Source organism: Saimiri boliviensis, chromosome 2 (genome assembly GCF_048565385.1).
Source record: "Saimiri boliviensis isolate mSaiBol1 chromosome 2, mSaiBol1.pri, whole genome shotgun sequence".
Classification (NCBI taxonomy): Eukaryota; Metazoa; Chordata; class Mammalia; order Primates; family Cebidae; genus Saimiri; species Saimiri boliviensis.
Window position 1 is genome coordinate 149,790,956 of NC_133450.1, and position 25,292 is coordinate 149,816,247.

Below are 25,292 nucleotides of genomic sequence, written 5' to 3' on the forward strand. Positions count from 1 at the left end.
CACCAGAGACCAGGGAACATATTCACTATTTTGATTCTTGAGCTTGACCTGGAACTCATGTAACCTAGTCACTAAGAAAGTATAACGTGTGGTGAACAGCAAGGATTCTACAGTCAGATGGGCTCCATTTAAAACTCAGCTCAGCCACTATTAGTTATTGACCTTGAGCAAAGCTCCCCTTTCTTTTTGCTTTCATTTCTTCATCTGTAAAATGGGGAACATATTTGTTCCATAAAATTATTGAGAGTTAAATGAGTTAATATGTGTAAAGTCAGCAGAACATTACAAATGGAGCAAGCACTCAGATGATAGCAACTATTAAAATCAAAGTATTTATATTCTAGGAAATTCAGCATGTGCTAGGTATGTGGAGCTCTTCATAGGAAAGACGATTTAGTAGGAGTAAAATTCCAACAGACAGTGGTTGAATATGCACAATGTGCTAGACTTGGGGATAACAGAGGCACAGTGCCCATTTATGAGGTGCTTCAGTCTATTTTACAGGGTTCTTAGCATTAAATTTGCCTGCCTAATATGTTTAGCTTACTGAATTGAATTCCCTTTGACTTAAAGGAGGATGTTGACAAGGCAGTGAAGGCCGCAAGACAGGCTTTTCAGATTGGATCTCCATGGCGTACTATGGATGCTTCCGAGAGGGGACGACTGTTACACAAGTTGGCTGATTTAATCGAAAGAGATCGTGTGCTGCTGGCAGTGAGTATTACCCAAGCTGGATGGGTAGCTAGAGCTCTCCAAAGCATTCAGTGTTTGAAATGGCAAGTTGTTTTGGTTTTAGGGATTACTATATGCTCTCTACAAAGAAAATGAAAACATTTTTTGTCCCAATATATGGGACTTTTAACATTAAACTTATTCTCAAATAGTAATCTGCACTTCAATTCTGGATGATGTTAATTTCTGCCCCCATAATAGATTCTAGTCTAAACTTTGGCAAACCCCAAGTTAAACCAAATTTTAAAAATTTCTTTACCTTAGAACTTCTCAGAGGCTTTAATAAGATCACACAAAGTTTGAGTCTCCTAGAATGATATATTAGGTTTATTCAAACACTTGACCACTGAACTCTTTTGATGGAAAAACTCAAGTTTGTTAATGTTGCTCAAAATATTTCTCTAAAATAAGTCGTATTTCTCATTAGTCTAGCCCACTAAGATATTTAATAAATGACTACTTTTTTTCTTCCTGAAATGTGTCTGTTCACAAGGGTCAGAATTAAATGTTCTTTTTACAGGTGAAAAAGGCAAAGAATGAAAAAATCCAATTATTAATGTGTTTATCAAAATCATTTTATTGTGCATACAATTTTTTGTTTGTTTATATTTTAGCAGTTAGATGAGTCAGAGCATAATATAGTTGGGGGAGGGTATTTCCTTGTTTTTTTTTTTCTTCTCAGTTGGGCATTATGATAAAGCCAATCTAATATAAACCAATACCAAGATCAGGTTTCAGAGAAAATTTCATCTTTAGAATCTGAAAGTGGCAGTAACAAATAAGTCTACATAAAAAAAAAAAGTCAATGTTAGTATGTATGGTTAATAGCAAGTATGGTTATCAAGGACCATTTATTACATTTATTACATATTCAACATAATTTGAAATATGCAAAAACCTAGAACCAGCAGCTATGTGCAATAAAATTATAGGAATAAAAATGGCCTGTAGGAAGAAAGCAGAATTTGCTAAAACTTGGCTTTTCTCATTTATCTGATTTGTTGATGGCCTATCAGCATAAGATCCTTTGGGGACAAAAGTACAGGCAAACAAAAATCATGTTTAGTTACATTTTGACATGGTAGACAGTGCAGTACAGAAGCAAATAGCTTTAACAGTTTATCACCTTTATGTGCATCCCTGCCAGGTAACCACCCCAGCAGAATATTAGCTCCCAGAGACCTTAAGGTCCTGCTTAAGAAGAGAAGCCAAGGGGGAGATAGGTCATCTTAAAATGGTTAGGGCACATGACTAGAAAATGTTGAACTTTGTAGCCTGACCCTTCAAATGGCAATTATGATAATAATGGCAATGCTGGTAATTTCATAATTAAAATCCTGCTGAGGGAAATTCAAGGATGAAAAGTCCAGGTGTTACCTAAGTTTGTGTGAGTAGACTGCCTAGATCCAGAGGGAATGCAAAAATTAAAAATGATTACTGAGGCATCATTAATAGTCACTGACACTAAATTGTCACCCACAATTGATTATAAAATAAGCGAAATTTTGGAATTCTGATCTGACTTAGAAGACTAGGTACCATTCTCACACGCTATGTATATTATCAAATTGTGACCAATTCCTAGAAAGTTGGTTAGCAGGAGAACATTCAAAATGAGACAAAGAGAGCACCTGGGTTTAGAAATCAGAATCTCGCTACGCTTTGTGTCCAGATCTTGCTAGTTGACCTCAAGCAAGTCATTTTAACTCTTAAAAAAATGGAGGTTGGACAAGATGACAGGATTTCTTTTATTTCCCAAATTCTCTAGCACATGATTATTCAAAATATTTACTACATATTTTTAATCTAAGGCTTTTTGGAATTTTAGATTTGATGTTTGACATGTTTTTCAGACAATGGAGTCAATGAATGGTGGAAAACTCTATTCCAATGCATATCTGAATGATTTAGCAGGCTGCATAAAAACATTGCGCTACTGTGCAGGCTGGGCTGACAAGATCCAGGGCCGTACAATTCCAATTGGTAAGTACCTTTGGGCAACCACTAATATGGGGATAGGGGTGAGGAGCTTACTATAGAGCTGAATAATTTCAAACCCTCCCTTTTAAAAATGTTAACCAAATAAGGCAAAATTATTTTCCTCTTGACTTTTTGAGACAACACAGTTTTCAACCTAGAAGTTCTGTTAAAATTCATCAAATGTCTTTTAAAGTTGTTTCAGTATGACCTTGAAGATAACATTATAGATATTTTAGAAAATGTTAAAGTAAGAACATGCCTATGGCCATAATTACTGATTTGAGGCAGTTGTCCCTCTAAGGGCCCAAACTTTTTAAAGCTGGCCTCTGAAATTATTTATTTGGGTTTTATTCCAATAGTGACATTTATATCCTTTCTGTAATGTAATTATTTAAGCTTCTTTACATGTTCCAGTATAAGTCAGTTACGGTCATCTGTGCCTGGTCAAACTCAGTGTAGTTAGACTATACTAATTAAGCCAGTTCACACTGGTTCATTTCAAATATCTTTAAAGCAAGATGGGACTGTGCTTGTAGCCTGAGTTAAGGGTTTGTGTGTGTGAATGTGTATGTATGTGTTATTTTAGTGGGGTATGCACAAAATGGAATAGAAATACAAAAAATACTTCATTGGAAACATGAAAATGCACCTGTTTGGGAAACAATATGGGTAGAATTTAATTCACGCAAACATATGAACTTTAGGAATACAGTACCTTCCAGGACACTGTATTCCTAAATACAGTGTGCATTTTCAATCTAATTGGAGCATCCAGGAGGTCAGAAGTGATAGCAAGAAGTTGAGAGGAAAGTATGACCATGATAATCTAAGAAATGTGACTACTTTAGAATTGTGTTACTTTACTCTGGGACAAAATGGGAGAAGTCACTTAAAGCACAAATAGATCTTGATAAAGAGAGTTCCTGCTGAAGCCAGGAAGCTTCTGTGGGAACTAGAACAGAATTGAGCATAAAGCATAATATATCTCTCAGGATGACCACATCAAAGTTCAGGGCACATAAAGTGGTCAAATTTAGATTGAAAATAAATGTCTTTGACTTCTGGCATTTTCTTCATGTATTGAGAGAATTTGCTTTTATTGTTTGGTAGGCAAATAAAACACATTTTAGAACAAGTCAGTGGAAAGGCTTATTACTTATAGGGAGATTTTCTTTTTAATTCTACTTTTTTAAATTTTACTAATTCTAAAAATTACAACCTTTAAAAAGAATTATCTTATTGGTAGAACTTTGACCTATCAGAAACAAATTTGAATGTGGTTCTTCTCTTAGCCAGAGACCTCCTACTTTCTTTCTCACCCCCTTTTTATAAAACTCTGAAAATAAGGATGATTTTCAAATCAGGCCCCCTAGATGATGAAAGGTATAATTAATTATCTTTCAAATTTTTGTCAGTTTTGCATCTTTGATTTCACCTACTCAATTTTAAGGTTCCTATCATTTCAAATAACTATTTTAGGGCTTCACTTACCATTTTGTGAATAGTTGGAGATACGAATGATATCCATTTCTTGACCTCGTGACCCACCCACCTCGGCCTCCCAAAGTGCTGAGATTACTGGTGTGAGCCACGTGCCCAGCCGGAGATATGTTTTTAAAATTATCGCCTCCACTTTTCTCTCGCCAGCCCTAAACCACCATTTTGTGAATGTCAAATACATTTGTTTATATATGATTGTATGTGTTTTTCAGATGGAAACTTTTTTACATATACAAGACATGAACCTATTGGTGTATGCGGCCAAATCCTTCCTGTAAGCTTTTCTCTTATATAATTCTCAATTTTAAAAATAGTTCTTATTCGATCTAATAATGAAGCTTTCTCTAACACAGATGGATGCTTATGTATTTGTTAAATGTGGAGTAAATGTAAGATTTGTTTAACTTGGTCTACCTGTGACTAAACTTCTTGGATATGAATTAGGTAGTCCAAACACCTGTCTTTATCTTGGCATATCTCTTAAGAATGTTTTAATACTACATCATCCACAAATGTTAACCCTTTACTCTGGGTTGTTTTTTAAAATTTGCATTAGGTACTCTTTATAAGAGCCGTACTTACATGTATATGGCAGGGTGCTCTCCACTGCACAAGTGCAGGACAGCATTTTAGTGAAATGTCATAGGGTCTACTGTTCTCCAATGCACTTTCTCATTGAGACATCTCATCATGGAGAACAGTAGCTCCCAGAATGTTCAACTCATGAAAGACATTTGTTAATCAAAATGGAAAAAAGAATCCCAGAGGCATTTGAAGCACTGCATGGAATGGAATATATTTTACCTTTAAGTAAGAGGCTCAGATCTCCATGTTCCTCTTAGAAAAGAGAGTCTTTTTAAGAGAATTGTGAAAATTTTTAAGCCCACCAAACAGGAGACTATCTAAATGATTTTATTTTAACTGCCATGATTTAAAAGGCCAAACCAAACAAATGGTGGTGAAGTTCTTATGTGAAGAAATGGTCATGACTTATCTTTTGCACCAATGAGATTGAAATGTATTCATATCAATATTTTAATAAAATTGCTTATTCAAAAATCCCAATCTATAAAAACTACGTAATTTTTGAACACTGATAATAGCTAATATGTACTACGTGTCTATGATAGACCAGTCACTGCATTGAGCACCTCACCCTCTTTCTTGATTAATCCTCAGGAGAGCCTTCTGAGATAGAGAGGACTATTATCAGCAGTCATAGATTATGAAATAGGATACAGAGAGCATGTAACTTGTGTGAGTTCATGTGCTGGTCAGTGACTGAGCTGAGATTCGAAACCAAGTACTTGGCCTCTGGACCCTGGACATGTTTGTCTTTAGCAAGATATTTATCCTGGAAATAAAAGCTACTAAATCATAATATTGGGTAAATAATTACAACAAATGACCTACAAAGAAGGAGAGTAATCATACTTCTTAAACATTTTCAGATAACTTACAATATGCTTCATAGTAAGCTAAACCATGCAGTGATTTATTTTTCCTGGTAGAAAAAGAACGCAACAGCACTTGATTAAATTTTGGGATTCTCGCCTCCTTCCTTCTCATATCTCATATCTGCTTTATTTAGAGCATTTTAGCATTTACTAGTTGCTTTTAGCAATGAAGTTTAATATGCAAGATGATTTCACAAAACTACTGTATTATTTAACATCTATAGGGGGGGTATAATGTGGAAGTTGGATTAGCAAATGTGCCTTTCACAATACAAAGAATCTATTGTTACGTATTGCTTTCTAGTGGAATTTCCCGTTGGTCATGCTCATTTGGAAGATAGGGCCTGCACTGAGCTGCGGAAACACCGTGATTGTCAAACCAGCAGAGCAAACTCCTCTCACTGCTCTCCACGTGGCATCTTTAATAAAAGAGGTAAGTCTCCCTAAATCAACATATGTGCAGGGACTCGAGAGTCCTAACTTATAATAGGAAGGCTTCATTTGGTGCTACTATGAACTGCATTATTTACAAATGGCTCCTGTCCAGTGGTGGGATCCTGTCCAGTGGTGGGAATACATTTAGCATGACTGTCGCTGGCTACAATTTCTGACAGTTACCCCAAAGGAGTTGCTGCCCAAATGTGGACAGGAAGCCAAACGCAAAGGCTTGGTGTCAAACAGTCACCTCGGGACCACATTTTTGCTTATTTGTCCAACTCTGATGAACATAAATTCATGTTGAAATGAATGTAGCATTCTTTCAAATGTTGAAACTTAAGTTGGTTTGTACCTGCCACTCAAGGCCTAGTGTTTCTGCAAAGTTGAGTAAACTAATATAGGTAAGTTCAAAAAGGCCTCTGTGCCAAATGCTTGTTTGTAATATTGGGCCTCATTATTTCCAAACACTTTCCAATCTACTCATGTTTGGATATGTTTATATTCACTTTTCTGTTATGGTTTCCTATGCATTTATCTTACTGTTCAAAAGCAGTAAAAGAGCACGTAAAACTTATTTTCATCAACTATCTAGATTGTGTTATTTACAAACAATTCTTTGTCCTTTTTTCTTCATATTACCAAAACCTAAAAAAAAAAAGTAACTAGAAACTTAAAGTTAGAAAATCTGAACTCTTATTTTTAAAATATTCTTTATTCAAATTAAAAACAGGGAAAAGAGATGTCAAAATGAATTATTTTGAGGCAAATAACATGCAATTGTAATGTGTCCAACTCAGTTCCCCTGCTTTCTACCTGAATTCTTTAATGAGGATTGAAATCAACCTGTGATGTTTAATCATGAATGGGATAACAGTAATTACTTAACAATTTACTCACTAAGTAAGGCCAATGGGATTTTGCAACTCAGTTGTTATGCCATCAACAGTCAACAACAGCTAGGAACTAAAGAATGTGAGATCGCTTTAGCTTTTAATAAACATGTTACTTTCTTTCTACATAAGTAACTTAAACACTTTTTTTTTTTCTTTTTTTTTTTTGAGATGGAGTCTTGCTCTGTCGCTAGGCTAGAGTGCAGTGGCAGGATCTCAGCTCACTGCAATCTCAGCCTCCCAGGTTCAAGTAATTCTCCTGCCTCATCTTCCCGAGTAGCTGGGATTACAGGTGCGTGTCACCATACCCAGCTAATTTTTGTATTTTTAGTAGAGGCAGGGTTTCACCAGGTTGGCCAGGATGGTTTCCATTTCCTGACCTTGTGATCTGCCTGTCTCGGCCTCCCAAAGTACTGGGATTACAGGTGTGAGCCACTGCACCTGGCCATACTTTTTTTGATACAATCTTTTTGAGTTAGCATTATGAAATTTGAAACAGCCATCATTGGATCAATAATGCATAGAGTATGGAGTTACCCTGACAAGAAATTGTGCCTCAATAATGCAACCCTTGAAGTTATTTTTTATGTGTTCTTAGAAATGAAATAATAATAGAACCAGTTAGGTGAATTTTTTTTTTTTCTAGAGCATCTTATAATGTTAGCATTAAGGGACAATCTCAATCCCCTACTTACCTCTCTTTTGAATTAAATTCTTAGTTATATTGTAACTTTGAAACTTTTTACCTTTCAGGCAGGGTTTCCTCCTGGAGTGGTGAATATTGTTCCTGGTTATGGGCCTACAGCAGGGGCAGCCATTTCTTCTCACATGGATATAGACAAAGTTGCCTTCACAGGATCAACAGAGGTAATATTATTTACTCAGGGCAAAAGTTAAGAATGTCTGCATTGCTAGCTATGAAGCATGTTTTATGTGGCTATTTTTGAGCCAACAATTTTAAAACAAAAACTCTTTTTAAAGATTTGTTCTTTATTTTAGTCTTCAAATGTGTGCATAGAATATAAGCAGATGTAGTTTGAATAACATGATATACCTATTTAAAACTCAAAATGAGAGTAAACTATTTTTAGTATGTTCATTACTTTCTCTGATGAGAAATATGGCCACTGAGACCTGGTCACGCGATTAAGAAGATATAGGATAGAAAATTAGGTCATGGTGACTTATATGAGTGAATATTTTATCCTGTAGATTATGAAAATTAAATAGTAGAGCCTCACCCTTTGTACCTTATTTGGAGGTATCTTTCTCCTGGACATTCTGAAAGAGAGCCAGAAACTCCACTTCCCTCAGTGGTACTTTAATCTAGACTAACTTTTCCACCTCTCTGGCTCGAACTTGACCATCCTAAAGGTTAAAGAAAAAGACCCCAACCAAAAAGAAGTGGCAGGCAGGAGGGAGAGCAGACTAGAAGGTGAAGTTTGGGAAAATAGATCCCCATTTGTTGATGATGTTCTATCCTAAGCAAAAGAAAGTGGTGGAAGAATACTGTACCATCCAAAAAAAACTGAGTCATTCTTTTAGATTATGTGACCTTGTTAGATGCTCAGTGCAAAAAAAAAGTTTGTTATTCATTGATACAGTGTATAGAAAGTGAAGAGTGAGCTTCATTCCGTCTTAGAAAGCTGCTGACATGAGAAAAGGCAGGGTGCGATAAGGTACTAAGGTATGTACAAAGTGCTGTAAGAAGGTCCCCAGGGAAGAATAATGATGTCCAAATGGGCGCTAGAACTTGTTCTAGGTTTTAAGGAATTATTACTTTTTTAACTTTCTGGAGGTTGAGAAACAAAAAAGGCATCTTAGATAGTGTGGTGAGCATAATTTGATTACTTTATAATCCTAATATTTACTCCAATATAAAGACAAATTTACATAGGGACTCCATGTACCTATTGGGATCTAGATCAAGCCTGTCCAACCCACAGTGAGGGAATGTGGCCCAACACAATTTATTTTCTTTCTCATCAGCTATCTTTACTGTTAGTGTATTTTATGTGTGGCCCAAGACAATACTTCTTCCAGCGTGGCCAAGGGAAGCCAAAAGATTGTAGAACTCTGATCTAGATCCTATGCCTACTCCTTCTCCAGGTCATATGGACCAGGGACTACTATTTCCTGATATAATCTTTAGCATCAGTTTCTCTTTGCTCATCCAGGATACCCTGTAACATTGGGGGAGCACTTTACTTACCTTAGAAAAAACCCTGGAGATTAAAAGTTTAGAAAACATCTTGGTTTAAATTGACTCTACCTGTCTTAGCAGTGTGTCTTTAAAAAGTTAAGTAGCCTTGCTAAATTTGAGTTTCTTCATTTATAAAATGAAGACGAGATCAACCTTACTGAGTTGTACAGAATAAAATTAAATGAGGTAATGAGTAATGAAACATTTAGCACGCTAGTGAGCACTCAGGACATGCCATGGTGATTATATGTGTATTCATGTCTATATTTCCTCTTTCCTCCCATACTTTTTAATTTCTCACACTAGTTTACACAGTGTGAGAAAAAAGCTTCCTGTCCCAGTATTTCTTTTTCTCCATCTCTGCCACTCTTCCCCATCTCTTTGTGATTATTCCATGTATATTTTCATTCCCCCATGCTTTTAGTTCATACTTGGCTATAACCTACTCTAAACTGGCTCCCACATGTTCCCTCTCTGGCTTTCTTCTTGCCTGTACAGTCCCAGGAACAGAGCAGCCTAAATTTTAAAACACCCCATATGAACTCCCATTGTTGACCACGTATAATAATAACAGCACATGCCTGTTGCCTTGTTATGTGTTTCTCTCTCTCTGGCTGATTATCCTCAAAGACCGTCTTATTCATTGTTACCTCCAGAAGCCAGCACAGTCAGAAATTCTAAATGTTAAAGAATTAAATGTGAATAACATGATATTAGGAGCCACACAGAAAAACCCATCTTACTTTCAACTGCTGGAACTTAGTTCCGTACTCCCTGGAACTTCTTTGTGGATTTTCTCTTAGCTTCACATTTGTTGCTTGGCAGATACTAAGGAACCTGATAAATGTCATGAAAGAGGCAAACAATAAACTGTATCCTTTGTGTTCATTGTAGCAATGACCCCCATTCTAACAACACTTTTGGCAAGGTAAGAATTTAAATGTCCCATGAGATTCATATAAAATGGAACTCTACCCACATTCTGCAAGACAAAATAAGTTAGACTATTTTCATGAGCATTTGTTACTTCTGCTCCACATGTCAGTGCCACAGTATCATGGAATACACTGTTTACCCATAGTCTTAATAGTTCTTATCTTTTCTTCATTGTATATTCATTTGAGAAAAATGATAAATGTTTACTTTTCTCCAAGTAAGGGAATTAAATTATGAGACAAAAATTAATGTCTCCTTGTTTTGACTTTAACTAGACCTTGGGGAAAACTCAAGCCTTTTATTTGCCATCTAAACTTGTGCTAAGGAAAAGTGTAGCCTTTCTTTCTCATTAATACTTCTAACCATTCTTCATGCTAGTTCTTTTGATATCTATAGCTTTTACAAAAATATATCTGATTTTATTCCCTTCTCCAAGACAAAAGTTATCTAATTTAATGAAGTTTCTCCAGCAAACCTAAATTAAACAAATAAAAAAATAAAGGTGCAGAAAGAATTTGGAGAAATCAAAGGGTGACAGGCAAGTAAGTTTTTTTATCTTCAGAATTAAAACTCTAACACCTTAAATGGAAATTCAGTTTCTGAAAGTGGTCATAAGCAGTGTGTTGTGGAATGGCATGTATGGGAAATTTCAGACAGCGTTTCCCCAGAGCAAATCTCCTTTTATTTTTTTATTAATCTACTTTTAGGGGTTTGATTTAGAAACATAACATACTTCAATAAGATGAAAACATTAGCATATTAATGCCCTATTCTGTAATGCACAGTAGCAGTTAGTTCAGTAACAATATAAAATTTAAATATATACTCACTAAGCATCTATTTCTCTCTTGTTCAGTTGGGATAGAAACTTTTTATTAAATCTGACATGTGGAGTAAAGAAAGAAACCTAGAGAACAAAAGAAGCAAAATAGTGAATTCCCTCTAAAAAAGAAAAGAAAAGAACATGCTGGTGGATTGTATTATACAAATAATTAAAAAAAGAAATAATTGTAAAACCAGCCAAGTTTTTAGAGATAGGAAAACCAGAAACAACTATAGAAAATAATCTTGATGGGAAGGGATCCACAAAGGAAAAAAAAAAATTGAAAACCAAGTCTTTCTCTGAAAAGAGGAAACTAGCATTAAAGAAGAAACCAGGACAGTAGGATTCCAGCCAGCTGAAGTAGCTGCACGGATCCCATTTCTTTCTTCCAGTTCCACTGTTCAAAGGTGTGTATGTTGGGAGGGAAGAGAGACAACGAATGAGATAGAGAGACTGTCAATCAATCTGCAGTTAAATGAGCCTTCTGTCATAGACACTAGTGTGAAGAGGTATGCAGTGATAGGTTATTGTTACTGCTACCACGGAGTTAATCTGTTTAGGAAATTTATTCCTATACAAATAATACACTTTGAATCAGACTCTGAAGGCTCTTTCATGAGGTTCTTTGGGAGACTAGGAGAAGAAATAGTCCTGTTATTTCTTCTAGCATCTGACCTAGTGTCATTAGAGAAGGATTTAAGGAGAGGCTAAGATATGAGCTAGACCCCTAAGAAAAAAAGAACTTGAAGGCAGTCCAAGTTGGGGTGGACAAATAATGAGAAGAAGGATGAGACTCGAGAGGTAGTGAATATGTCAGTTTGACTGGATAGAGTTATCTGGATGTCAGAGAGGGATTAAAAAATGAAATAGCTAAGTTGCAATTGGGTCATGATATGTCTGATCAATGTGTAGAGAGATGAAATTCTGATTAAAATGAAAAATAGCCTTCTGTGTAGCCATCAAGATCAGTTATCATGTTCTATAACTCTGCTTCCTTGCTGATGAGGAAAAATCAGCATCTTTCTGATTTCTTTTATGTCTGTATACTTGGATGAGGGAGCCTTTTACATCTAAAGGTGCCAAATCTTTAAAAACACCATTCGCAGGAGAATTGCTTGAACCTGGGATGCAGAGGTTACGGTGAGCTGAAATTGCACCACTGCATTCCAGCCTGGGCCACAGTACAAGATTCCATCTCAAAAAAAAAAAAAAAAAAAAAAAAAACCATGCCTTTGGTGTTTCTCCCAAATGAAATTTAACTGTGGCACAAACATCACACAAATTTAGAATGCTAAATAAACCTGTGTTCATGACAGCAAGGTAAGCCTCCTCCTTTGTAATGTACCCTTTCAGGTTGGCAAGATCATCAAAGAAGCTGCCGGGAAAAGCAATCTGAAGAGGGTGACCCTGGAGCTAGGAGGAAAGAGCCCTTGCATTGTGTTGGCTGATGCTGACTGTGAGTAGAAGCCACTTTGTTAACTTTTCATCCTTCATCATTTTTGGTGTCGGATAATGCCAAAAGTGAACTTGAACTTCACACACACAAAAAAAGCATTTGCTTCTAACATCAAAGTGTAAGAAATTAGAAACCAGAATTACTCTTGAAAATCTCTTAGATCATCCTTAAGTAATAACACATAGGTAATAGACACAATTTCCTCCTGGTTTAGCGTAGATTGCTATTTCCTCAGCTGTACTCTAGGTGATGTAAACATTTTGCATTTAAGGGCTACGATGTATTTAAAATTTCATATCTGTGATTGTTAGCATCTCATTGAGCTAAGGAGATACACCAGAATGGGACTTAGATTGAGAACAACTGAGCAGATGGCAGTTTCACATTTGCCCTCTCCCTTCACTCCGGGTCATATACTCATTGAATGAAATGACCAGAAGAAAATTATACCCACTATTTAAGTATTTTTTCCTAGCATATAGAGCTGGGCTTATGCATCTTAAACTTACAAATATGATGTAACTCTGCTATATAATATTTTGAGTTCATTCTGATAATATTACCAAGTATTATCTCCTAATTATTTTCTAAGTAGAAGTTAATTCACAGAAATAGATGGTCAAACATTCTTCTAACTCTTTGTTTCACAACTGCATTATCTGTTTGAAGCTGTAAATACAAATGTTTCATGGAATTAGCCTATGTTGCTGTTTTGATCTTAATTGAAATATTTTACAACACTCTACCTTGTGAAATATTCTATAAAAATGACAAATTTCTAATTTTACCATGCCTGTATGTAAACTTCTTCTGCTACAACTTAAGCAGATGTAATTAGTTCACAAAATAAATAGTAATACCCAATTGCTATAACATTGAATTGAATCTCGAGCATTTAGAAAATTAAAGTGCAAAGAAAATTTTATTCTTGTTTAGTGTATACTAATGAAGCAAACTATTTCTTCCTTTTAATGCACCTTTTATCACCTAAAATAAATAAGTTTATAGGTACATGTGAAATAACGATATACTTTTTAGATTTTGAAAATGTCTTTGCAAGAATATGAAATAATACAATATACTTTAGATAGATTTTGAAAATGTCTTTGCTAGAATAAAATCATAGGGTGAGTGAGTGATTCTGAGTATTCATGTTTTTTGCTGTTTTTTAGTTATTTTTGTTTTATTCTGTTTTTCTTTCCCACAAAGATCACATTTCCTATTGAGTAGAGTATTTAAGAATCTCTTGAAATTATTTAATTCAATAGACATGTCAGTTTTCTCTTTTTATTATCTGCTTAAAACCTGGAGCCTGAAAGAAATAATCGCAATCATCTAATTATATAATTGGAAATATTTACATGAATCATTTGCAATGAGATTTGATCTAATGATGAAATCTACATTCTTGGTGATGTCCATATTAAAGTTGTAATAGTAACCACTGCTTCTTCAGATTCTGTATGTTGCTATTTTTTCCATAAATGGAATATCATAAAGATTTAATTTGCCACCTGACTGGTTGGAGGTGAACTATATTGAGCCCACCTATGTCTGACTATACAACTTATAATTTGCCATGTTGCCTCTGAGAAACATATAAAATATATAATTTTTAGAAAATATTTTTAGAAACTTTTTAGAAAAAGAATTCTTAGAAAATTCTTTATTGTGAATGTCTTCTTTGCAGTGGACAATGCTGTTGAATTTGCACACCATGGGGTATTTTACCACCAGGGCCAGTGTTGTATAGCTGCATCGAGGCTTTTTGTGGAAGAATCCATTTATGATGAGTTTGTTCGAAGGAGTGTTGAGCGGGCTAAGAAGTATGTTCTTGGAAATCCTCTGACCCCAGGAGTGACTCAAGGCCCTCAGGTAAGCATAGAATAGAAAGGAGACCATTTACAGATGACAGGAATAAAGTATCCTCTTTAGGCCTAGATTTTATTAAGATTACTTCCTATCTGCACGTCTTCCTAGGTAACAGTGTTGTGCCACTTTGGTGATGAAAAGCAATCTCACTCCCGATGATAAGAAACTATGCTGTTTTTGTGTTGCCCAGTTTTCATGCCCAGTAACAGTTTAACAACCATGCTGAGAGTTAGACATGAGGAAAAATAACAAAGTTCTTGCTTTCCTCACTCTGCAAACCTCTTGATTCCTATATACAGTTCTCTGTTCACTTTGAAGTTCTTATACCTTCCTGTCATTTCTTCCTCAATTCTTCATCTCAGCTGCAATCCCACAATTATAAACAGCTCACCCCTAAATCCTCTGCAAGTCATCAGTTACTCTGACCCCCTAATGGCAGCATGAGTGTCCTAAAAGGTCCTGAGTTTCCTTTGTGGTCAGCTTTTTATTTCAATGTTAAAGCCCAATTATTCCCCTAGGGCACTCAGTTTTCTTTGTAGACTTTATCAACAAATCAATAGTTATCACTCTCTCTTATCCAAAGATATCTTTCCCTCTTCCTTGTATAGTTCTCTGTTCATTGTTTAAGCTTCTGGATCTTTCGTTGTGAATTTCTTCCTGCCCTTTGGGGTCTTGTTCTAAAGCAGTGATTCTCATCTAGGGGCAGTTTTGCTCCCCTCACCCAGGGGATATTTGGCAATGTCTAAGGACATTTGAAGTTGTAATGACTTTGGTGAGAATGGGTGGCTCTGCAGGCATCTAGTGAGTAGAGGCCAGAGATGCTGCTGAACATCCTGCAAAGTACAGGACAGCCCCATGTCAAAGAATTGTCAGACCCAAAATGCCAACAGGGCTACTGCCGAGAAATCCTGCTGTGGACTCTAGATATTAAATGTAGAGCCTCTATTCTTTCACACTAACAGTTATACTCTGTTATGTGCTATTGATTTGAAACCCAACACTATTCTTGACTCATTCACTAAGCCAAAAGTAAATTCAAATAACTAAAAGTTAGTGAATGCTGCTATCAGCTAAAACTTGAGATGGGTACCTGGCAATGCCAAAAGGAACAAGGAGGACTTGATCTCAAACCCCATGGAGTTCACAGTCTAAGTAAGTTGAACAGTCTTGGATTTTCCCGTTCATCTCAAGACGTCCAAGTAGATAAATCTTAGGACTTACGCAGTGCCACATATCGAAATCTAAAATCCCTAAAATAACTGGCTAGTGAAGTCATACTTTGTTTTATCTTAATCCCATTATGTTTTGTATTTGTCTTTGAGTTTAATGAGTACATAAAAGTAGTTGCCTTTTTTTCATATTTGGTATATGGATGCCAAAAGATATATTCAGATCAATTTTGACTTGTTCTCCCATTTCAAAAAGGATCGAATTCTAAGTGGTTTTTTTGTGATTATTTCTCTCTCTAAGTATCTATTCATCTAACTAAAAGTTATCTAACTTCTCTTATTTTCTTGATGGATTGATAGATGAATGATAGATAGACCTGAAGAAAAAAAGAGAATACTTAAGATACCTAATACCTAATTGTTGGGCAGTAATTTCCTCCATTAGGACATCTTCACAATTCAACCAAAGACTCAAAAATTGAGCTGGAAGACCTCACTGTGTAGAAAAATGGACTTTTGAATTACAGTCTGGATTTAAAATCTAACCTCCCTGAAACTATTGTCTTATGTGTAAAATGGGCATAGAAATCTCAATTTTGAAGAATAATTCTGCAGTGCAATTGGATAATCTATAAAATGCATCTATCAAAGTGCTTGGTCCACATGTTCAAATGTCTAGTAAAATTACATGCTTCCATTTATACCAATGGTGATAATTATCATACAGATCAATGACTTCTATATCTACTCATTGCTTTTGTTGATACATGGTTTCTGAATAATTTGAGAACATGTAAGTGCTTTTTCTAGTTCATCATCTTTAACACATTAAGCCTAAGGAATCAAAGAATTTACCCAGTCAAACACATTAAAATGTCTCCTTTGGGGCCGGGCGCAGTGGCTCAAGCCTGTAATCCTAGCACTTTGGGAGGCCGAGGCGGGTGGATCATGAGGTCAAGAGATCGAGACCATCCTGGTCAACATGGTGAAACCCCGTCTCTACTAAAAATACAAAAAATTAGCTGGGCATGGTGGCACGTGCCTGTAATCCCAGCTACTCAGGAGGCGGAGGTTGTGGTGAGCCGAGATCACGCCATTGCACTCCAGCCTGGGTAACAAGAGTGAAATTCCGTCTCAGAAAAAAAAAAAAAATACAAAAATTAGCTGGGCTTGGTGGCGTGTGCCTGTAGTCCCAGCTACTCCGGAGGCTAAGGAAGGAGAATTGCTTGAACCCGGGAGGTAGAGGTTGCAGTGAACCGAGATTGTGCCAATGCACTCCAGCTTGGTGCCTGCCAACAGAGTGAGACTCTGTCTCAAAAAAAAAAAAAAAAGTCTCCTTTGAGACTGTTGCAGTATCATGACCTACCTATTATATTTCATAGACAAGCCCACAGGCCAATGGCTCATTATATGAAAGAGCCCCAGCTACATTCTAGCATTATTGAACAGTTCCTGGTGTCCAGAATGAAGGTCAAGTTTATATATGGTCAATCAGATGGTTTCTGAAGGAGGACTATATTTACAGTGAATCAAAATTAGCCAGACCAAACTGACCAGTCACTAAGTAGAGCTTAATTTTTTATTGGTAGTCCCAAGCTCCACCACAGTGTTCCTTAATCTTCCTGTGCCTGGGGATTCAGGAGAACTGAGATGGGGCCAGAGAAGCACATTTGGCTACCAAGTTATGCCATAGCTGCTGGCTGTGGGACCACACTGTCAGTGAGGCACCGAAATACAAAGGCCTGTGGTTTTATAAGTTAGACCATCTAAGTTTTCCAACAAATAAGTCTTTCAGCCCTTTTCTCCAGTACGTATGCAGAGACTGGATTGGCATTGGGTATTCACTGTGGTCACAGATAGGGAAACATGATGACTTGGGAAATATATCTTTAAATAAAAACCAAATATCATGATGTTGAGGGCATAGTCAGATTAGTATGTTCCAATAAAGCAAAAAGCTTTATATGGAGGTACATGGACTCTTGACTGTTGATTGAAAAACTAGAATACCTTACTCAGGAAGAATTTAACCCCATCCCTTAGTCTGTTACAATTCAACCTATGTAGAAATTTAAATATTTCTTCTTAACACTACAATTTCCTTAATCTGCCGAAAATGAAGGAATGGTTTTTTGGTGGGATAATATATTAAATATTACACTAAAGGCCATTGAGCAACATTGTACCGAATATTGTGCCAAATTTTAGAAAATAGTTTCTAGTTTCAAATAGTGCTTAATATGAGGGGTAGGCTGTGTCCAGTTAGAAATAACTTTATGGAAGCTTTTTCTTGGCTTTGGAAGATAGAGAAGATTTGCAGAGTCAGAGAAGAGTAAGAGAAAGTGAAAAACACAACTTTTCATGTAGTGACAAGTTAAACCTGCAAAAGCTTCCACCCTCCAACCCATCTTAGCTTTTAGATCTCCTATTTTCCCTCTAATCCTTAACCCCTGCTACACCTGAAACAGGCAGCCCTCACCAATTACTTGGAATCCAAGAGTCACCCAGTCATTTAATGTCACAAAACAGAAATTGAGACAAAAATTACTCCCCCATTTCAGTGCTTGAAGGAAAGGTATGTGTTTTTGGTGTTCACAACTAGAACTCTGAACTCATTTATTTTCCTTGTAAAAATAGTGTTTAAATAAAGATCATTTAAGTTCTGTAATACTTGGCATATAGAGATGGCTCATTTAATGAAGCAGGATGGTCACATTCAGGACAGGCCAGAAACTGTAAGCAAACCTACTGACTACCCCAATGGGACTGGAACTGGGAAGGATGCCCAGACTATGGTCCCAGGGCATTTGACAGGTCAGAGGGGGTGGTTCAGAAATGGGGAGATCAAACGGAGGCTCAGGAGTCTTCTAAGAAAAGTCTTAAAGCATCTGCTTCCCAACAGATCTAATTAAACCAAGTAACAAAGTTCTTTTTTCTCTTTTCCCCCCTCCTTTCATTTCAGCCAGTACAATAGTTTCCAGGTAAATGTATTTAGATAAACAGGCATTTAGAGTGAATAAATGACAATTATGTAAAAGGTTTTTATGTGTTTGCAATGCTGAATGCTTTCCTATGTAACTGTAAAACAAATATTTAAATACAAATATCTATCTTCAAGGGACTTTTTTCCTAAAAAGTTATGAGAACAAACATATCCAAAGAATGAATCTGAGCCTCTGTTAGCTACTTTGATTCCATATTTGGTTTAATTGCAATATTTTAGCATTTTGAAGCCCTTGTTAACAGGCCCTGCAATGTGTTATCTTTACAAGTGACTACATTTTTTCTTTTCACTTGATATTTTTCAAATAGATTGACAAGGAACAATATGATAAAATACTTGACCTCATTGAGAGTGGGAAGAAAGAAGGGGCAAAACTGGAATGTGGAGGAGGCCCGTGGGGGAATAAAGGCTACTTTGTCCAGCCCACGGTGTTCTCTAATGTTACGGATGAGATGCGCATTGCCAAAGAGGAGGTAAATGGTTTCATTCTGTTCTGTTCTTTTTGTTGCCATGGTTTGTCTGTATGTGCGTATACAAGTGTCTCTTTAAAATTCCCAGCTCTTTCCAACATCTTTCTCTGTAAACATTACTGTTTATTTCTGTTATTAATAGAGGTTTATTTGTGATGGAGACTAAAAAATAGTCAGGGATCCATGGGGCCAGCCACAAATGTCCAGCCACATGATCTGATGCTTAATAATTCTTAGATGCTGCCATCACAGCTTTAAAGGAAATGAAAAGAATCCTGTCATTTGCAGCAACAATCTGAAAAATGTTATGCTCCATGAAATATGACAGGCACAAAAAGACAAATACTGCATGATCTCACTTATATGTGGGATCTCAAAGACTAGAACTCATAGAAGCAGAGATTGGAATGGTGGTTACCAGAGGCTTAGGGCAGTTGAGGATGAGGGTTGGGAAATGTTGGTCAAAAGGATTCAAAATTTAAATTAGGAGGAATAAGTTCAAGAGATCTATTGTAAATATCCTGACTGTAGTTAATAACAATGTATTATATACTTGAATATTGCTAAGAGAGTCCATTTTAAGTATTCTCGCCACCAGAGGTAAATACGTAGGTTCTACTTTCTGATTCCATGTTTGCCCTAGGCCTTTTTCTGCATAACAGCCATCCACATATTTGAAAACAGCATTCATCCCCTCCATCACTTCTACCTTCTATGTGCTCTTGGTCCTATTTATTTCAGCTGTTTGACATTCTAATTTTGTATATTGTAGTTAAATGTTTGGTTAGCGTATATGTGTGTGTATATATAATGTATATCTACATTATAAATATGCTCACCAAGTATTTAACTACAGTATTCAAAATTAGAAAAAAAATTGACCTGTCATTCTTGCATATTTTGATTAATACCACATAGGAGGTGGAAAAAAAATTTTCAATTAAAAAATTTATTGTGTTCCTATAATATATTAATACATAGAAGAACAGCTAGCTTGCTACTTCAAAGTAGGAGCCTGGAGGTATGTGCTGGGTTCAGTTAAAATTGTGTAAAATATGAACCCATTTATTAGAGTAGCTGCTGTGCATCTGAGTCCCAAGTTCAAATATGATTAGATTTATAACATTAAGATTGGCACTCAACCTCTATCAAACAGTAGCCCCTACCTTCTAACATTTAAATCAGTGGTGAACACCAGAAAACCATTTGTCATTTCTGATTTTTGTCTCCCTTCATTCACATTTCCCAGAAAATTCTGGTAATTTCAGAGAAGTCTTTATTTGATCTTAATAAACATTTTATTGAAATATAGGAGTTTAATTTTAAAGAGAAAATCTCATTGTTTTTCTTCTACCTCAGGCTGAGATACAGGGTGAATTTAGTTCTGGCTGCAGTAACCAGAGAGTTAGTGAAAGCAAAAGAGTAGTTTAGGATAGAATAAGCAAATTGTGATTTTTGTTTTCTGTCCTGCAATTATAGCCATTACCAATGACATCATACTATAATTAAAATAGGATGGCTTAGAATGTATAAGCTCTTGCAGTAATGAACGATTCTGTTTGATATATTTAAGTTGCCTAAGATTTTGGTACAGAGTAGAATAAAAGGTCATGATGTCTTATCTAACTTGGCTAATTATGGGAAGATCTGAGTACAGTAGAATAGTTAATATTTTACCAATGGCATACAAGTATTTAAAACATTATTATTATATCAATCATTGCCTATTCGTTTATCCAGTAGTTTGTTTTCTGGGGCTTATTGTTGTATTTAATGACCTGGAAGATAAGAAAAACTAGAGAATAAATTTAAAATATTCATTCCCAAGTGAAAAAGAAATTCTGAAATTACTGATTGGTTGCACAAAAGTTCTCAAAAGCGTAATTCCAACATCTAGAAAATTAATATTGCCTTAATTATTTGTACCCTATTTTCTTCCAAAGGGAATTTAACACTTGACCATGTTTTTACTTGCCATTTCTACAATTACCTATTTTGATTTTCACATAAAGATTTGAGATGAGAAACAAAATCTTAATCAATTTAGGATAGTATGTAGGAAAAACAATCTACAGTATCATTTAAAATATTTTGTTTTAACCTATTATTTTTACTCATTTATTTCTTGTGGTATAGATATTTGGACCTGTGCAGCAAATCATGAAGTTTAAATCTTTGGATGACGTGATCAAAAGAGCAAACAATACTTTCTATGGCTTATCAGCTGGAATCTTTACCAAAGACATTGATAAAGCCATAACAATCTCCTCTGCTCTGCAGGCAGGAACAGTGTGGTAAGTCCAATCTAAGTAATACAGCCTTTTCAGTAATAACGACATTAACAGATGACCTTGAATGTTTTTGGACTTGGATTTTCCATTTGGAATTGCCTATCCTGTTAGAAAAGCAGTTGCTGCCTTGAAAAACAAACAAAAGGCCAGGTGTGGGGGAATCACACCTGTAATTCCAGCACTTTGGGAGTCTGAGGCAGGTGGATCACCTGAGGTCCAGAGCTCGAGACCAGCCTAGCCAACATAGTGAAACCCCATCCCTACTTAAAATACCAAAAAAAAAAAAAAAAAAAAAAGCTGGGTGTGGTGGCAGATGCCTGTAATTCCAGTTACTGGGGAGGCTGATGCAGAAGAATCACTTGAGCCCAGGAGGCAGAGGTTACAGTGAGCCTAGATCACACCATTATACTTTAGTCTGGGCAACAAGAGTGAAACTCTGTCTTTAAAAAAAAAAAAAGACAAAAAAAGCTACTACATTGGAAGAACTTGGGAAGGATATTTTCTTTAACTTTATTTAGACTCTTGAAATTGCGTACCGAAAATATTAATTGATGCTTGGTTAATATAAGAATTGCTAAGTAATTTCTGGGCACTTGGTATTATGCTGTATACAGGTAGGTAAAAGAATAAGTTCTGTTTAATCAGTAAACAACATTTACTTGGTACCCTTGTATATGCAAATATTTAATTATTATTTCAGCCTTCTTACTCTAGGATTATTAGAGAGCATTGAAGTTACTTTAAAAAAGATTGAGTTTTGAAGATCCCCTCTCTCTCTCATTTTTGACCTAGTTTACATCTCTTATTTTTATACTTTGAGAGGATATAAACATGAAGTCTGTGTCTCTCAAACTGTTGCATTCTATACACAACCATAATCTCTAGACTATGTCTTGGTTCACTTTGGTCCCATTAGCCCCATTTTGGCCCCTCAGTTCTGGTGACTGCCCAAGATTATTTTCCTTCCAACACTAAGCCACATCTAGATCAGTCCTATACAGTATTCTTTTTTGGGTTGGTTGGTTGTTTTTGAAATGGAGTCTCACTCTGTTGCCCAGGCTGGAGTGTAATGGTGCAATCTTGGGTCACTGCAACCTCTACCTCCTGGGTTCAAGTGATTATCCTGCCTCAGCCTCCCAAGTAGCTGGGACTACAGGGCATGCACCACCAAGCTCAGCTAATCTTTTTTGTTTGTTTGTTTCAGTAGAGACAGGGTTTCACCATGTTAGTCAGGCTGGTCTCGAACTCCTGACCTCAAATGATCTGCCTGCCTCAGCATCCCAAAGTGCTGGGATTACAGGCATAAGCCACCATGCCAGCCTGGACCTATACAATATTCTAAAGCAGTGGTTCTCCACTCTGGCTGTCCATTAGAATCATCTCAGGGGCTTTAAAATTGTATAAACTGATTTGGGGCAGGCACACACCTGTAATCCCACCTACTCAGGAGACTGAGGCAGGAAAATCACCTGAACCCGGGAGGCAGAGGTTATCGTGAGCTGAGATCATGCCACTGTGCTCCAGCCTGGGTAATAGAGCAAGACTCTGTCTCAAAAAAAAAAGAAAAAAAAAAATTCTTTTGTATATAATGAGAATCATGTAAGTAATTAGATTTTGCTAACTTTGGCCACTAGGAAATTTAAAGCTAAAGAGATTGTTGATGATCTGCAAAACTGCATTCTACTTTTCCCCATCTTGATCTTCTGTTGTAATTTTTTATAAAATTCTAATCACTCCCATTCATGTAATTATATTTGTTTATATAAGCATCTTTAAACACTTTATTAAATATGACAGGGAATAAATTATAATTAATACCAACTCCTGCTAAGGCCTCTGTTTAGGCAATTTATTTAACCAATTAATGGGAAAAAATTAACTGAGTAATATGATAAATATTACAATTTCAAAAGAAAATTGATTCTAGCCTGTTAAGTACAGAAACATGAAGAGAATTATAAGCTGATCCCTATACAGGCAGTAGTAATGAATACCCATCCCACAAATTCTAGCCTCTAGCAAACCATATCCTTCCTCCTACAGCATAGTGACTATTCTCTTTAAACTACCGCTTCTCAGGGACTCAATGTACTACCAAAATGGCTATCCACATATGTAATTGTACTGTTCTATTTGTTTCTAGGTAGTGTGTAGCCTTATATGTCTACATTCTAATTTATAGTGCTGCTTTTTTTAAATCACAATGAGTATATTAAAATTAATGGCGTTTGTAAGGAGCTTTCTAAATTTCTAAAATTGCCAAAAGGAGGTTTTTTTTTTTCACATGTTAAGTATTGTCCATAATGCACTTCTTTTTCTTTTCAGGGTGAATTGCTATGGTGTGGTATCTGCCCAGTGCCCCTTTGGTGGATTCAAGATGTCTGGAAATGGACGAGAACTGTAAGATTAACGTTCTATTCAGATAAATATGTATTTTAATGAAAATGATTTTTATTCCCAGGGAATTAACTCATAGTTTAAATAAAACCTATCTTTGTTATTTCCTGGAGATTCATAGCACCAACTAGCTTAATTAAATGTTGGATGTACTCCATAAGAGCAAAAGGTGATTGCAGAAGGGCAGCATAATTTACTAAGTTCCCACTATATATTAGGGACTAAATTAAGCAATTTACATTGGTGATTGCAATATTGCTTGCTAATTATATGAATGTAATAATCCATTTGGGAAACATTTCCAGAAAACAGGTAGAAACTATGAACTGGTGATTATAAGAAAGGTGCAAATATAAACACTCTAGTTATTTGAATAAACCTTTTCAATAAGCAAATTAGATGACTTATGTAAAGGAAATTTCAGGGTAAGAGGAACGATTCCCATTTGTTGAGATATTATTGATGTAGACTTTAAAATTTTTACTTGCCATAATGAGTTATTTTTAGTCTTAAAATTTAAACCTAAAAGGAAATTTGACTGAGGAAAACATGTTTTATAGTAGTGACCAGATTGAGGATATTTATATATAAATGCATTTATGAAATTTCAATTGCTTTTGAAACCGTATATATAGACTTTTTAAGTGTGTACATATATATGTAAACACAGAAAGTAGTGGCAATATGCTTAGCTGATTTCATTTAAACAATTTTAGTCATTTTATTTCTTAAAACTTTTATATATTAATAAATGTAAACATTTATGAATAAAAAAGAAATCATACAAACCTTATAGTATCAAACAAAGATAGTAAAGTTCCTCATTTTGTAATTAGCAAGTGAAAATGGGTCTTTCTCAATTTCTGAATGCATTAAATAGTTATGTACTGTATTCTAATGAATCAGCAAAATTACAAGGAAACAAATATCTTTGGGGAGTCAGGGGAATGGGAGAATTATAAAATGACCAGTCTACTTTCTTAATATGCATTCAGTAAGCACTTGCTATGTGTAAGGTTCTAGGAACCCCAGAGACGTGACGCTGTGTTCCATCCTCCACGTAACTGTGGTGACAGGAGGAATATGTAAAAAGACATGCAGAATAACCCACATGCACTATGAAATAAGCAGCAGTACATTGGGACTCCATATCCCATGGAGGCAGAGAAGCAATTAACATACAGAGCAAAGTATTGAAGAAAATCTAGACAGTACCAGAGTACAAGAGTCAGGATGGCATCTCTCTAACCATCACTATTGTCATCTGTCAGACAAGGTCAAGGATTGTGAGTGCATATGAGACTGGAACAAGCAAATACATCTTTTAAGCTCTATTCCATGCTTACGATTTGATTTTATGATTCTGACCCCAGTGGAAATCCAGTGGTTAAAAACTTAATTGCAGTTGATGGAGAAGAAAACGTCTCCTAACAGAAGAAAAGAAACTTCATCTAGGGCAGAAAGCAAGTGTAAGATGTCAATTAGTGGAGAAGAGGGCTTTCTTGAATGGAACATTACATGTGGTAGGTTGAGGAGCTAGTGAATTCGGTTGATTGGTGTGGATGTATGGGGGTGAAAAATAGGACTTCAGAGTTACATATGATACAGATTAAGAAGTCCTGCATTTAAGAAAACTGACTTAGATTTTATTAGTGGAGTAGTGAAAAGCCATGG

The 25,292-nt window shown here is 35.9% G+C and overlaps 1 protein-coding gene across 3 annotated transcripts in view; it reads left to right on the forward strand.

The window, feature by feature from the left end:
- ALDH1A1 (aldehyde dehydrogenase 1 family member A1) overlaps nt 1-25,292 on the forward strand; it is a 305,164-nt gene that overhangs the window by 276,254 nt on the left and 3,618 nt on the right. For all 3 annotated transcript variants that reach the window (XM_074394665.1, XM_003935614.3, XM_074394666.1), the window contains 10 exons: nt 574-714; nt 2,586-2,715; nt 4,425-4,486; nt 5,974-6,102; nt 7,751-7,864; nt 12,313-12,415; nt 14,106-14,290; nt 18,769-18,933; nt 21,067-21,224; nt 23,547-23,621. In XM_074394665.1, coding sequence (XP_074250766.1) covers nt 574-714; nt 2,586-2,715; nt 4,425-4,486; nt 5,974-6,102; nt 7,751-7,864; nt 12,313-12,415; nt 14,106-14,290; nt 18,769-18,933; nt 21,067-21,224; nt 23,547-23,621 — 1,262 coding nt within the window. The remainder of the gene's footprint in view (nt 1-573; nt 715-2,585; nt 2,716-4,424; nt 4,487-5,973; nt 6,103-7,750; nt 7,865-12,312; nt 12,416-14,105; nt 14,291-18,768; nt 18,934-21,066; nt 21,225-23,546; nt 23,622-25,292) is intronic.